At 39.1% G+C, this 16,581-nt stretch overlaps 1 protein-coding gene across 1 annotated transcript in view; it reads left to right on the plus strand.

Annotated features, from left to right (window-relative positions):
- Positions 1-237: 237 nt before the first annotated feature.
- The window catches only part of ANO4 (anoctamin 4), an 81,429-nt gene continuing 65,085 nt past the window's right edge, over positions 238-16,581 (plus strand). Inside the window, exons 1-7 of the mRNA XM_089486074.1 lie at positions 238-301; positions 741-877; positions 3,707-3,871; positions 8,894-8,994; positions 10,946-10,990; positions 13,480-13,611; positions 14,388-14,494. Of these exons, the coding sequence (XP_089342200.1) occupies positions 238-301; positions 741-877; positions 3,707-3,871; positions 8,894-8,994; positions 10,946-10,990; positions 13,480-13,611; positions 14,388-14,494 (751 nt within the window). The remainder of the gene's footprint in view (positions 302-740; positions 878-3,706; positions 3,872-8,893; positions 8,995-10,945; positions 10,991-13,479; positions 13,612-14,387; positions 14,495-16,581) is intronic.

Raw genomic sequence — 16,581 nt, forward strand, 5'->3', positions numbered from 1 at the left:
ACTTTGCCACTGTATGATGCTTTAGTGTATTCTGTATGTTATTGATGATTTCCACATTCTGTTATAAATATTGACTGTATTTAATATTTATTTTCTTCAGGAATAAGTATATCCATCCATGGGTCTAACAAACATTTGCAAATTCATAAGAGGAAAAGTCTTGCAAACCACTCTCTTGCTAGTGATCAGATTGTGGTCAGGCATTCCTCACTCCCTCCACTTAGAAGGGGAATAAGAATGGAGTCTTCTTCTGCTGGAAAATGTGCTCTCTCAAATGGGAAGACTGAGATTCATTATCCAGGTAACACATTCTTACACAGCTAGCAACTATTGTTTTAAGAGGAAAATGTACTTAATAATTTTAACTGTATCATATACACATAAATTATAGAAACAAGGATCAAAGAACTTATAATTTAGTTGTATATTATTTTTGATGAAAGCTAAATGTAAAGATATGAACGTACGGTAGTTTCATTTAACTGAGTTACCAAGGAATGCCTACCATTCACAAAAATACATAGTCTTGAAATTACATTGACATAGGCATAAAATGTCATGTTTTTTATTTGTCTCTTTTCGTATTGTAATGGTTTTCTTTAAAAGCCACAAAGAAATAAACAAAAAGGCCATTATGGGTATGTCTAATTTTCAGTAAACGGCAAATAGAAGGCCGTGTTTTACCCATCTCTGTGTTCAAATATTAATAGGTAGTGAAGCATTTCCTTTTTTTCTCCTAGGAGTTAAAGATATAAATATATTATTTGATGACTTAGAAGCTGCAAACAGTCCTTCCAAAGATGATGACTCTTTGCTTCATGGCGGTAATTTGACAAGCATGTCAGATGAAGGGAGCAGGTTGGATGCTGAAGGCGAGGTACAACTTTGTTTCCTACCCAAAGTAATTCTATCATGGCCATTCCTTTCTTATAGATGTTACCCATGATTAGTAGTGTTCCCTAAATCCAGAGTTATTAAGCAGTAATTTATTTCACATCCAATTATTTTTTTTTCTGTGAAATTATTTATAGTACTAACAATATGATACTACACAGATTGGAAAATTAGGGCTATACTATATTGGCTTTGAGAAATATCCAGCTTGGTATACAATTTCTCCCAAAGAATATAAAAATGCATTATTTCAAAACAGTAATACATGTATCATTAGTAATGAGATCATCTATTAGCATTTATTATTATTTCAAATGTTTTTATATCATTAATTTGTGACACATTAAAAACTTTGCTGAGACAAACACACATCATGGAATGGCACTTTTTAAAAAAAAAAAACCTATCTGGTCACTAAAACCTCAGAGTTATTACCTATTTGTTATTAATTTTGGGTCTTATCTGTTTTTCGGTACCTAATACATATACAGTACAATAAAATTGTCATGCAGCTTTACAGAGCAGTTTAGCACAGTGAAACTTTTTGACATGCCAAATCAACAAGAGATGTTTCAGCTGCAAACTTAAAATACTGCAAACAGTTCTTACTATTTTCACTTGGTTTATGTGTATAAATCCAATACTACGCATTTTATAATGGTAGCAGTGGTCATTACAATCTCTCAGGTATGTCATTATAAGTTATAACTATAAACCATATTCAAAAGAAAGAAGTGATGGATCAGGGGAAAGACTGTAAAAATGACATACTATTCTGTGACCTGCAAAGGAACAAATCATTATTAAAGAATGTTCCCAATTTTTATGTTTAGCTTGTTCAGATTTTCTTCATTATTTTCACATTGGTTTTATCAGCAAACGATTCTGTGAAAGTAGAGTTAGGTTATTTTAAGGATTTTTTTTTCAACTGAAATATTTCTCAGACCTTTACCCCTAGCAGCTTTAATAGGCAATGAACATCAAACTGTAAAAAAATCTTAGCAGAGTACCTATGCCTATGAAAGGTAACAATGGTAAGCTAATACATACCATGGATGATCAAAGCACAATACTCTGTAAAACCTAGTGTGCTTTTAACCTTTTGATGAAAACTTCATTCTGTTACTTAGAGCTTTAAAAAAAACTTCCAAAATGTAGTCCCTTCTCTTTGCCTTCCACTTTCCTTCAGGCTATTTTTTTACTTAAAGTCAGAAAAGCAATATAACAGTACAATGAACTAAGCAACTCTTTTAAGTAAAGCTTCCTATTTTGTGCTTTTCATAATGATTACTGCTCTTTGTGGGTCAACATGTGAAAAATTGTTATACCTCATATTTTTTTATATTTTTTTTTACTGAAGAAGCCCAATTATATTTACCCCTTTACTAGTTTCCCAACAGAGCCAGACTGAGAATACCAACTAGCCCTGGAAATAATGAAATACCAGCTCCCTATTTTTATGGCACCATTATTGTGCACACAACACATATGTGAGGTCCCATACAAATAAGATATGCATGAAAACACATAGTTCCTAATATCACTGCACCCCATAACATCAAGTAATGGGTTGGGACCAACTGGAAGAGCACTGTTATAACCTGAACCATTTTAAAGTTTATTTAACTAAATTATTGAAAAAAAGTGTTTTAAAATACAAATAGATAATAAACAGCACAAATAAACCCGTAGCTCTCCTAAAAAATATTTATAGCTAAAAATGTGAGAGGGAGAATGAGGGAGGGGTAAGTGTGGGAGCTATACCTGCCCATTATCACACCCTCTCACATTATAATTCATTCCCATCCCTCACCACAATCCTTACTCCCAACCACCATATTCGTAACCCCCACCATCATTTCTATCCTCTCATCCATTCATTTTCATTCATCCATTCATTTCCTTTCTCACCCCATATTATACTACACATGGCACACATATTTACACACACACATTGAAACTAACACATACTTACACAAGCATATACTCATGCTACACACATACAAACACACACTCATGCTAACATACATATATACATATACACTCATACTAACACACATGCTTACATATAGACACTCCCTCTAAAACACACACTTATGCTAACACACTTACATATACACATTCATGTTTACACCCACATTTACACATACACACTAATGCTAACACACACTCCAACACACAAACTCTTACACACTCATGCTACCAGGCACAGTTATACATACACACTCATGCTAAAAAACACCCCTCATCCAAACAGTTACACTTATACATACACACTCATGCTGACACACATACATACATATTTACTCTAACATACATACATGAATACATACTCAGTCAGTCACTCACCTCACCCCTTACCCTTTACTTTTCTTCAGGCTTCTTTCAGCTTCAGCCAATTTTTCACTGCAGAGTCACATAACCTCTTGTTACGTAACCTTGCTGCATTCCCATCTCTGCGAATGGGCCTTTCCAAGTTGGATAGGCACCTTTTAAGATCAATTGTCCCTCTGCCCTGCTCAAGACCGGCTGTAGGGCAGGTGGCGCACCGGGAGATCTCCTGGGATTCTGGTAGGCCAGTCTGGCTCTGTTTCCCATAAATGAATTCAAATTGTGTAATTTTATAGACCTGATCATAGAACATGAATATATAGAACTTCATAGTAATTTGATGTTTTTCACTCGCTTTTATGCCATTTTCTAAATCTACCCTATTTCGTTTAGTTGTGTGCTTTGGTGTAATTTCACAACAGTAAAACTTTTGGAACTATAAAATAATTGAATTATGATTGTTATATTTTTTTATATTTAGGTTTTAAGTGCACCAGAGAAGAACAGAACTAATGGATTATTTTTTAATGATGGGAAGTGTCGTATTGACTATATACTGGTGTACAGAAAATCAAGCCCCCAGTCTGAGAAAAGAGAGATTTTTGAAAGGAATGTACGTGCAGAAGGATTACACATGGAGAAAGAGGTATTCTTATATGTAGTTTAACATGGTCCAAGTCAGATTAAAGAGTAGCAAAATGCATATATTTTGCAAAAAATAATAAGGCTGGGATATTTTGATGTTTAGTGTTTTGCATTTTTTCATTATCATCATCACTGGAGACTGCCAAGGGTAGCCAGGGTCAACCTTAATTCTTCAAACAGGACAGACCTACTAGTGGAGGAATGAGTCTAGTGCCTGTTACATGATCCAGCAGTATTAGTGTGGAAAAATGATTTGATCCCTTGCTGATTTTGTATGTTTGCCCACTGACAAAGACATGATCAGGCTATAATTTTCATGGTAGGTTTATTTGAGCAGTGAGAGACAGAATAACAACAACAAAATCCAGAATAACGCATTTCAAATAACTGTCCAAGGATGTCAGGGACAAGATTGTAGACCTACACAAGGCATGAATGGGCTACAAGACCATTGCTAAGCAGCTTGGTGAGAAGGTGACAACAGTTGATGCGATTATTCGCAAATGGAAAAACACAAAATAACTGTCAATCTCCCCCGATCTCACCTCGTGGAGTTTCAATGATCATGAGAATGGTGAGGAATCAGCCTAGAACTATACAGGATGATCTTGTCAATGATCTCAAGGTAGCTGGGACCATAGTCCCCAAGAAGACAATTGGTAACACGCTACACCAGGGGCGTCCAACGTGTGGCCCACGGCCAATTGAGGCCGACTACATTCAAAGCGGCCACCCTGCTGCGAAGTTCAAAGGCTGCAAGACCGCCTCCGCCACCTGCTTTAACTTCGGAGGCGGTCTTACAAAATAAATATAAACAGGGGGAGTGTGGGTGGGGGTAATACACATGGCAATGGGCCATCAATAGACAAGAGGATGGTTAGGCATCACATTAACCAATACACAAGGGAAAGGGTTGACTAGGGCATCACATAAATTAATACACAAGGATGTGGGGGCATAAATGCACAAAGGGGGGCAATACACAAGGATGTTGGGGGGGGACATTAATCAATAGTAAAGGGGGCCTGGCTGGGGCATCAATACACAAGGGGATAAAAATACAAAAGGGGCAGTTATTGACAAAGCAGTGTAGAAAATAGGGCTGAAACAATGATTTTCATTATCGATTAGTCGAATTGATTTTTATCGATTATAAAAAGAGTTTATATAATCTGACCTCAAACAGAGATCGGATTATTACACTAGAATCCAGATCCCCCGCAACGCTGCAGGGGACCTGGATTCCCCTCACTGTCGGCCGGTCTCTCACTTCCGTCTCTCTCCCCCCTCCCATACACCCCTCTGACTCCTCCCCCCTCCCATACACTGCGCTGCCTCTCTCCCGACTCCCTGGTGTTTTGTGAACCGCCGTTGCTGACAGGCACTTAAACTGCAGCTTCATAGAAGCCTCAGCGTAAGTGAAGGTGAGTAACGGAGGCATCGCGCAGACCCCCACCAGCTGATAGAGAATCGAGGTCTCCTGCAGAGGATCATCCTCTCTGTCAGCTGGTGGGGGTCTGCGCGATGAGCACAGACAGCCTCCGTTACTGCCCTTCACTTACACTGAGGCTTCTATGAAGCTGCAGTGAAAGTGCCTGTCAGCAACGGAGGTTCACAAAACACCAGGGAGTCGGGAGAGAGGCAGAGTGGTGTATGGGAGGGGGAGGAGTCAGAGGGGTGTATGGGAGCCACCCTCCCATGCACCACTCTGGCTCCTCCCCCTCCCATATGCCACTCTGCCTCTCTACCCGGCTCCCTGGTGTCTTGTGAACCTCTGTTGCTGACAGGAGGCAGAGTGGTGTATGGGAGGGGGGAGGAAGCAGAGTGGAGTATGGGAGGGGGGAGGAGGCAAAGTGGTGTATGGGAGGGGGGGAGGCAAAGAGGTGTATGGGAGGGGGAGGAGCCAGAGTGGTGTATGGGACGGGGGGGAGGCAAAGTGGTGTATGGGGGGGGAGGAGCCAGAGTGGTGTATGGGAGGGGGGAGGAGGCAAAGTGGTGTATGGGGGGAGGAGCCAGAGTGGTGTATGGGAGGGGGGAGGAGGCAAAGTGGTGTATGGGAGGGGGAGGAGCCAGAGTGGTGTATTGGAGGGGGAGGAGGCAAAGTGGTGTATGGGAGGGGGAGGAGCCAGAGTGGTGTATGGAAGGGGGAGGAGACAAAGTGGTGTATGGGAGGGGGAGGAGCCAGAGTGGTGTATGGGAGGGGGGAGGATGCCGAGTGGTGTATGGGAGGGGGAGGAGCCAGAGTGGTGTATGGGGGGGAGGCAAAGTGGTATATGAGAGGGGGGAGGAGGCAGAGTGGAGTATGGGAGGGGGAGGAGGCAGAGTGGTGTATGGGAGGGGGAGGAGGCAGAGTGGTGTATGGGCGGGGGAGGAGGCAGAGTGGTGTATGGGAGGGGGGAGGAGGCAGAGTGGTGTATGGGTGAGTTATAGTGGTGTATGGGGTATAATGAATTTCAGGGTAGCAGAGTGGTGTATGGGGGTGTAATGAATTTCAGGGAGGCAGAATGGCATATCTGGGGGAGTTAGAGTGGTGTATAAGGGGAGGTAGAGTGGTGTATGGGGGTATAATGAATTTCAGAGTGGCAAATCTGGGGGAGGCAGAGTGGTGAATCAGGGAGTATAATGAATTTCAGGGTGGTGCAGGGCATTTATGGGGGGCGGAGTGGCATATCAGGGTGCACAGTGGCATATAGGGAGGTATAAGGCATAAATGGGGCGAGTGGCATATTGGAAGTTATAAGGCATATAGGGGGCATAAGGCATATCGATATTAAAAGGTATATCGGGGCTCAGTTGCATTTCACTGGCATATAAGGAGTATAAGGCATATCGGGGGCACAGTGGAATCTCTGGCATATAGGAGGTATAAGGCATATATGGGGGCAGAGTGGCAAGCTGGGGGTCAGATGTGCATAACTGGGGGCAGTTTGGTAAATAAAAGAAAATATAAACAAGGCTTTTTTCTCATAGTTTTTATTAAATATGAAAAATAGTTAACATATGAATTATTATTTACTAATAACTTTGTATTAAAACCTAGTTTGAGAAACACTGTGTTTGGGTTCTTGTAGCTTTTATTATTATTATGTCAGTAAAATAAGAAGGTGAATAGAGAGAGAGAGACCATTACAATAAAGAGATGAAAGTGTAAATTGTACGTTCTTTATTACATTATTTTAAATTAAAAAATCATTTTTTTATATTTCAGTGTGGCAGAGCCTGTCCTGGTGTGTGTGTGGTTGTCGGTGTTGCAGACCCTGTGTGTGTTTGGGTTTGGTTGTCTGTTTCCTGGCAGTTTACTTACTGCAGGAATAAATAGAACTATGTAATTTTTAGTTATCCAGAGATAAAACGCCCTCCTGAATTTGTAGTCTCTTCACAGGACAAAACTTTCTTGGCCCAGAAATCAGTGGGCGGAAAAGTAAAGGTTTTGTGTTATTTACTCTGTTTCAATCTGCATATTTTATTAAAAATAGCACATGAACAGGCCTGTCTGAAGTTTGCCAATGAACATCTGAATGATTCAGAGTAGAACTGGGGGAAGTGTTGTGGTCAGATAAGACCAAACTCGAGATATTTGGCATCAACTCAACCCGCTGTGTTTGGAGGAGGAGGAATGCTACTTATGACCCCATTATGCTTGGGGGTGTTTTTCTGCTTAGGGGACAGGACAACTTCACCGCATCAAAGGGACGATGGATGGGACATGTACCATCAAATCTTGGGTGAGAACCTCCTTCCCCAGCCAGGGCATTGAAAATAGGATGAGTATTCCAGCAACAAAGGAGTGGCTCAAGAAGAAGCACATTAAGGTCCAGGAGTGGCATGAGTGAGATGTGTGCAAACCTGATGGCCAACTACATAAGGAATGTCTGACCTCTGTGATTACCAACAATGGTTTTGCCACCAAGTACTAAGTCATGTTTTCAAAGGGGTCAAATACTTATTTCACTGAGTAAAATGCAAAATCGATTTATAACTTATTTGAAAAGCATTATTCTGGATTTTGTTTGTTGTTATTCTGTTTCTCATTGTTCAAATAAACCTACCATTTAAAATATAGATGGATCATGTCTTTGTCAGTGGGCAAACGTGCAAAATCAGCAGAGGATTAAATATTTTTTTCCTTCACTGTATACTGTGAGATCAGCTATAAAGACAGGCTCAATACGAGATAAGTGTGTGTTATTGAGTGTACACGGGTTAACGTATGTGATAGAGTAAGTGCGTATGTCTGATAGGGTGATAATATGTGAGTGAGTGCTAGTGTGTGTATGTGTTAGTGTATATAAGAATGTGTTAGCCACTTGGTCCATGGCTCACCCTTGATAAAGCCACTGTTGGCGAATTGTTGGGGATCACTTTTGGGACTGTTTGTCCGCCCTCCTGTCATTATCTTTTTGATTTGACTATACTACGGTACTGTCTCTTAATTTTTAGTATGTGCTCAATTGCTGTTTGATGTATTGTCTCCCACTTGTGCTATTGTGTTTTTGAACATTATGATAATATAAAAAAAAATTCAAAACTATACAGTGGGTGTGATTTTCTCTATGGTATGTGTATCTCCTACTTTTCTACATTGTTTTGTATCTAGCCCGTTGGGGCGGGCTCGGAGCTTTTGCACTGCTTTTTATTTATATATTCTTTTATAATGTATTTTTTTGGAAGTTTAGAGTGCCTCCTTTCGTCATATTGCTATTTGGGCTCCAACTAAACATTAGCTAGTCTTAGACCATGGCGGAAGATATTATATAAATTGTCTTTTTTGTGTGTTTTTGTAGTTTCGTATCCCTTTTAAAGGTACACTGGATCTTGTAACACAAGTTACATTACCTTTGTTCATAGCAACACTTTCAATACAAAAAGATCTTTAAAATGAACATAATTGATATGCATCAAATGGAAAAATGAGATTAATACACAAAATGATTGGATAAATTAGTGATAAACCGTATTTGCATTATAGATTGATGGTTGGCTGACACAGCACTTATTAGTTTCTGGTGTTTTCTTCCTGCAGTCGTCAATCATAAACAGTGACATCATATTTGTAAAGTTGCACGCTCCATGGGATGTCCTTGGAAGATATGCTGAGCAGATGAATGTGAGAATGCCTTTCAGGTAGTTACTAATAGAACAGTACCTTTATGTTTTTGTAAAAGGATAATACAGCACCATGGTAAATCAGCCTTCACATGGACCAGAGGTAGACAAGGAATGACTTTTGGATTTGCTGATGTTTTGTTCTCAGGAGCATATAGAAAGGTTTGTGGATGAAAAGAAAAACAAAGAATATCTAGATCTATATTTCTACAACATTTATTGTGTTATGTTCCAAGTTAGGCGTGCATAATTGGAAGAATGTTGAAATAGAGGTTGTACCCTGGCATACATGTTGCACAATCTGGTCACTTGTAGTTACTGTGGAGTGCAGATTCAAATCAGGTGTTCTAATTGATGTAAATGCACATTACTACTATAGTTTGCGGGAGTAAAGATATATTATATTCAAATGCCTGTTCAAAATTAATGAAGCCAAATATCTGGCTTTCGTTCAATAACAAAAATACTAAAAGACTCGCCAGCATAGTAAAACAAACTACAGCTTGTGAATATATCGTTTGCTGTAAATGCAGGTCATACTAATACAACAAATAGGCGATCCTTTATCTGTGAGCCTTTGTCTGCAATGTCTAGGTGCTCCAGTGTTTCACTGTTATTTCATAGCAAGATAATGAAGTTCCTCCTAGACAATCAGCAGGCTACACAAATAGATAATCACACGAGTAGAGGAATTTATCTTTTAATGGCTCACTAGAGGTTATTGGGGACAAGTACAAATTAATAATGCATACATGATGTATAATTTATGAGCTGTTTTCTTGCATTACCGTTCAATAGACCACAATCTAGCTTTCACTAGTCAGTGTCGTGTACACATAACGTGATACAATGTGGGTAATAACTTTATGTGCTAACCAAGATTGATTTGTAAATCTGATTCACTGTGACTGCATAATGTGATCATGCAAATACTATCATAAACTGATTAAAGTTTTCCAGTATGTTCTTTATTATATATCCCTATACATTGAAAACGACAAAATCACAACAAAAAATATCCACATTTTTAGGTTTTCTACAGATACATTCCACCTCTGATCCTGAATATAAACTTTCTTATACCTCTGAAGTGTCCACCTTTCGGAAGGGACTGTACCTTTTTGGGACACAAAGCCTTGTGTCTCTAGTTCCACCCCTGACATCCCTCTTTCTTTTTTTTTTAGCAGCTTAGAATGTGTGCTGGGTATAAGTGTGTTATATGGCCCTAAAAGTCTTAATAATGTATATAGACATAATTGGATTTATTTATTAAATTGTAAAAAACTGTTAAACTGTAAAATACTTTTTTTCTGCTTATAAATATCATACTCGGTTACATAAAAAGCCCTACCATCTAAGGACAGGCCCAAGAAAAATGTCCCTCGTTTTCCATTTAAAATGTTGGCAGATATGATTTCTTAGGCATTAAATGCTTTCTATATAAATACTCAAGACTCTTACCTCTGGATAATACATTCATTATAGCATTAACATATGTAGCTGCTCCAATTACTGTGTATTCTGAAGATCAAAAGGAAGATGAGATATTCCACAGGACATGGGTCAACTAGCAAAAAGTAGTAAATTCATACTGGTGGAATTCTCTCTAAAGTGAGCAGTTCCCTCTCAGGTAAATAATCAAGCAAGGGACTTCTTATATTCACCACATTATCAACCAAGTATAGTATGAAGAGACTTAATCAGTGCATGAATGATTGCATTCTGGAAGCACCTCTGCTCAGAAAATATCAATACAACTAAAATTAGCGGATGCTCCTTTTAAAGGAAGTACTTCTAAAAATATACAACAACTTTCTTTGACTGTTGTTTGTGTTAATCTCTCCTTTAGTCTCTTCCTCCACCTCTTACAGGCTTCTATCTTCAATCTCCTTTGCTTCTTTGCTAGTTCAGTACTATAACTGACGATGGGTTTTCTTCTCGACTGGCTTCATTTTTGCTGTTCTTCCAGGAGAAAAATCTATTACCTGCACCGCCGGTACAAGTTCATGAGCAGGTTAGTAGATTATATTGATAAATGCTTAGAAATATATTTTAAAATTTCTTTAGTGCTTGTGATGCATGCCAGTTTTATAATGTTTATTTGTTGCTTACCAACTGATGTACTCGCTTAAAGGGGATAGGGATGTATGAATAGATTGTTAGCTTTTAAAAGGACATACTACACTGACACTAGCTTTACACATAGTGTCTACTACATCCACTAGGTGTGGTAAGCTTTAACTCATTCCTAAATTCCTAAATATAATTTTAAATTAAACATGTGATATAGAAGAAAGTGTATTAACATTTAATTTTGTGAGTGGAGCTACCTGCCCCATGAAACCTCAACCTCTGCTATAGGAGAGTTTGGCAGTGGTGAGTGGCAGGTCACATGTTCAGATGAAAAACATATCTATGTCCATTTTCCCCACTGCAGTGACTATAGTAATTATATTAACAATAACCAGAAAACAAAATAATACAATTAAGACAGTGTATTATTGAGCATATTAGCAAAAGTCTGCCACTCCCAATTAGCCCATCCAGCTTTCTGGTATAAATACAACCCTTTAATTTGGAGATGGATAATGATAAAATTAGTACTATCCCTTTTAATAACAACAAAGCGGGAACCTAAGTGGGGGGCATCAACCCACTTTGAACAATAGAGGCAGTGTTCCAGTTTTCTTGGGATTTCTTCTGCAACACAACCCACGTCTCTTAAGGTTGTGAGTAATACTCTGTACAGAACAAAACCTAAATTGCTGCAATATACTTATCATCTATCATCATCTATATCACTAATAAAGTGCTTGAGCCAGCTCTCATATTCTTCAGAACTGTAGTAAGTAATCTATATGACTGCCTATGCCTAGAGCCTCCATACCTTCAACCCCTATACCCACCCACATTAAAATGATGATAGGAAACATTGATGTGAGTAAGGGCCTTGGCCACAGCTTTATTAGTTCTCCATGCTAAAGTAACCATACAACCATACCCATAAACCTGAACAACCCGCGAGCAATGGTTTTCACCACAGCAGAGCTCTGACCCAGCAGGTGCCATAAGACCCAAGCTGGACCCACCTCCCCAAGCCTGTTTTAAACGCTGGCCAAGGGGTAAAATCTTCTGCTGCTGTGACTAGATAGATAAGAACAAAGAACAACAAAACAATGTGCACATATAATATATACTCCAAAAAAGTGATTGGAAAAATGCCTGTCCTAAAAGAACCAAGCGGGGGGAAAAGTAGGACTCTTCCTTCCTCTCCTTATAAACCCCGATATTGCCACATTATTGCCCTATACAGCCAATCAGGGAAAACTACTGGCCACATTCCATCCTAGGCCAGCAGTCATGTTCCTCCTTCCCTAAGGGTCCAGTGGGCCCCAGGACTGCCTAGAACCTCTATACCTTCAACCCCTTTACCCACCCACGATTGAGGACAAGAGACAAGAGGGTGTTAGCCATAGCTTTGTTAGTTTTCCCATACCATATTATATTTCGTTTCAGAGCTCTGACATTGTGGTGAATATGAGGATTTTGTTTTCAGAACAATAATATTGTTAGTGAGATCTGTTCCAGGTTGACTTTAATCCAAAACTGGTTTATCAAGCAAAAGGTGGCAAATGACTATGGTTTGAAATCTGGTTAACACAGACTAATAATAATATTAATAATCATAATAATAATAATAATATGTGGACCTTATATTATATGTAGACCTAATCTACTGTAACTGTGCACTGCTGTATTGACTATGCAGAGTGAAAATGGTCCCAACAGTACATTGTGTTGTGGTTTTAATATATGGCTTAGAGTGTAAACCACACATGCACTGCCTATGTGAGGCATGCCTTAAATTGATAAGGTGTTTCAGTGTGTGAGCAATAGCTTGGACTGATTGGATGAAATGTGACAAATACACTAAGTGAGGGGGTAGGACTTCTTCAAGTGGATTGGATTGAATCACTACCTCTGTCTTTCAAGAAACCTTCATGAGTCACTGTCTACCTGGTCATAGCAATTAACAGTTTTTGTTTTGCCAACAAATTATGTTAGACATCTTTTGTACATTACATAACCCACAGCCTAGTCTGCTTCTTTTTGATATCTGTTCTGAGACTGCAAGATCTTATTTGGACCTTAGGGCTATTTTCATGCCTGTATGATACACGTTTAATTTCCTTCACTGTATTGTTGCCACATTTGCTGGACTATTTCAATTTCACCTCCCTTTATTTTTATAGGGACAGTATGTAGGGTTGTATTGGAACCTAATGTACTTGTAATATATATGCTTGCAATGTGGCCAGAAGCCAAAAAAAGAAAAGTTGTACATAAACAGAGACCCTAATTAGCTGCTTAGCAATATTTGCACATCTATGTTTTGGGTCTTACAGGCCATTAACTGGAAGGTTAAAACTATGCATTCTGCAGTGGGCAAGTGACAAATGTATTACTTATTTGCTGTTTTTGATTGTTATGTTTTAATGCAAGGATGGAGAAACAGTTAAGCAGGTTTCGTGGATGGTTGCCTAAAAAGCCCATGAGATTGGATAAGGAGACAATACCAGACCTTGAGGAGAATGACTGTTACACGGCCCCCTTCAGTCAACAGCGAATTCATCAGTAAGTTTGATTAAGTAAAATAGTTGAATGGAGGAATGTCTTGCACATAATCAGCTTCTCCGGGCAAGCCACGATATATATAGAACTATCTTAGGGTACAGGGCTAACCAGGTAAAACTTAACCCATTGTTGAACTATGAGTCCTGTCATCCTCATCCACAATTTCGCTGGCCAAATATTGACTGAGAATTATGCCAGTCTTAGTTCAACAACAGTTACAATGATAATTGGTACTTTAATTTGCTTTAAATTATTTTGATTTGTCTAAAAAGCAGGTGCTAAATGTGGATCAAGAAGGAATAACATCCTATTAGGAGGTGCTTGTTCATGAGAGTATTGCTGTTCCTCTGATAAGTGCATTGTCTGTTGGTAGGAGAACTAATGTAAGCATAAAACGATTTTTTAAAATCCTGTAGAGATTCATTATCTGCCGTCTTATGTCATGAATATAAAAAGAGGAATGTGGCTAGCTTGTTTTCAGAAAGGTGAATGGTACTTAACTGTTTTTTATTTTATTAGATGGCAAATAAATATTACCATATCTTGCCATTTGTCTGTCTATGTATGTACATTTTATAGTAAATGATTCTCTACTAGCTATGTTGTTTCTAAATCAAATTTGTTATGCAACTTCAAAGGGATAATCCATCAATTGCATTTATAAAATTGTTGTTTTCCCGTATTTAAAATGTAAGCATTCTAATATTTCTGTACTTGATCACTGTGAACATCATGGTCACAAAAATCAGCTTCAACTTTTTTATTTTATTTTGTAGTTTTATTATAAATAACAAAGACACATTTTTCAACAATGCCACGCGAAGTCGGATTGTGCACCATATTCTGCAAAGAGTCAAATATGAAGAAGGAAAAAACAAAATAGGTAAATGTGTCATACAATAGTATTGTTATAATATATGCATGAAATATAAATAATATTAGCCACTAATGAGCCCTAAACTAATGTACATGTTTGGCATTTAGCAAAAAAAATGTTATGAATAATTTCACCCGGATGCTATCTTGAATCAATGAGTCATTGTAAATTCATTTTTGCAGTGAATTACACTGGATGTGCTTTTTTAACTTACTTTTTCAGCTCAACAGAAGCAGTTTATTCCAAATTTTACCAATTTTGCCATTATTACATTACAAGCAATAGGCAATGGCAATAAGAGAAATAATCCAAACATCATGAAGATACAAGAATAAAAAGAGACACATGCTCTCAATACTCGCTATTCACATGTCTCATGTATTCATGGCTAAAAAAAAATTAGAGAAGCATACTGTGCAACGTTGCATATGATGTCAGCATTGATCACTTGGTCAGCATCACAGATGGAATAATAGCATCCAAGCACAATATATGTGTGTTGTCGAGTGAGCCTAAGCGAAAGAAGACTGTGATAAAGTATCTGTGTTAGATAAATGTTTTCAATTTTTTTCCAGGGATTTTGTAATACTGTTTTTGGATGTGTGAATGAGTAGTGATAGTGTGAGTGAATGGGAGAGTGTTGGTAGATTGTACATTGGAATCCTACGCAGATAGGCCGTACCTTGCTCTGCCCACTAGCCAGTCGAGAGTAGTGATTCAGCTAGTAGTGAATGGGGCAGGAGATGGAGAGAACAGACAAGTCAGAACTGTTCTAGGTAAGGATACTGGCAGACTGGTGATGATACTGTGCTGGCAGATGGTAGATGATTAGAGACTGGCAGTCAGCAAGTTAACCGGTACAGGCAATAAGCAGGTGGACTGGTATTGGCAGACAGGGTGTGAGCTGGTAGTAGATGAACTGGAACTAGCAGATGACAAAATGAACCAGTACCAACAAACTGGAGGTCATGGTAAACCAATAGGCAAGTCAAGCACCAGAGGGCAAACACAAGTCTGAAGTTGATGCCAAAGAATCAAGTCAGTGGTGCAGGGCAAGGAAATGGTAGCAGTAGGACCAGGGTGTCAGGCAATGATGGAACAGCCAGGAAATGGTTACAGGGCCAGGTACTGGTTGAGGTTCTGATTTAGGAGGAAATCAAATGCTAAGTTTCAGCTAGGAAATCCAAACAACAACTAAGCACCTTGAAAAAAGGTTGTTTAAATAGTCAAGGCCCATCCTCCCATCAGAACTTAGTAATTAAAAGACATAGCTTTTTTAAGGATCCCATCTACCCGCGTGTGCATGATGCAAGTGACGGGAATTCAGTATAACAGATATAACAGAATAACAGATTCTTCAAGCAGAAGATGCGCAGCCATCTGCTGCCTACATGTAAGGACTTATCTGCCTCTCTGGTCCCGCTCCGTGGCCGCTCCCACGACCGGGCGTCTCGTATGTTTGTGCCCAGGGCCAGCCCAAGACTTAATGCCGCCTGAGGCGAAGTTTAAAATGCCGCCCCCCCTCTGCCGACACCGGGGGGGGCATTTTAAACTTCGCCGACGACATTATCTACCCTCCCCCCTTTGTACTTACCGTTAAACAGTCCTGTGGCGAGTCTCCCTGCTCTGCCACGGTGCCGGCTTGTAATGCTGAGCGCTGGAAATTGACGTCACTTTATCCGCCACACCATGTCTCCCGCCGGCACGGGATTTTTTTTTGTTTCCAAGAAGGATGGAGGTCTACGTCCGTACATTAAACAAAATACTGTCTGCGCTTCTCACCCTAATAAAGTTGGCAACAAATATATAAACATAATATAAATGAGAGGTTTTGGTTATATGAATTGGCCAAAGCATAATTAAGCTCACCCGCCACGTCAAGGCACACTCTCAATAGGGTGAGATCCTACTCTCACCTCCTACATAGTGGGCACACAAAATTCATATAACCAAAACCTCTCATTTATATTATGTTTATATATTTGTTGCCAACTTTATTAGGGTGAGAAGCGCAGACAGTATTTTGTTTTTTGTATACATTGTACAGCCAACACACTGTATTTGCAGCATGCTCACACTGTTTGGTAGGCCTT

The sequence above is a fragment of the Sceloporus occidentalis genome, unplaced genomic scaffold (genome assembly GCF_023333645.1).
Source record: "Sceloporus occidentalis isolate IW3139 unplaced genomic scaffold, rSceOcc1.0.p SCAF_28, whole genome shotgun sequence".
Classification (NCBI taxonomy): Eukaryota; Metazoa; Chordata; class Lepidosauria; order Squamata; family Phrynosomatidae; genus Sceloporus; species Sceloporus occidentalis.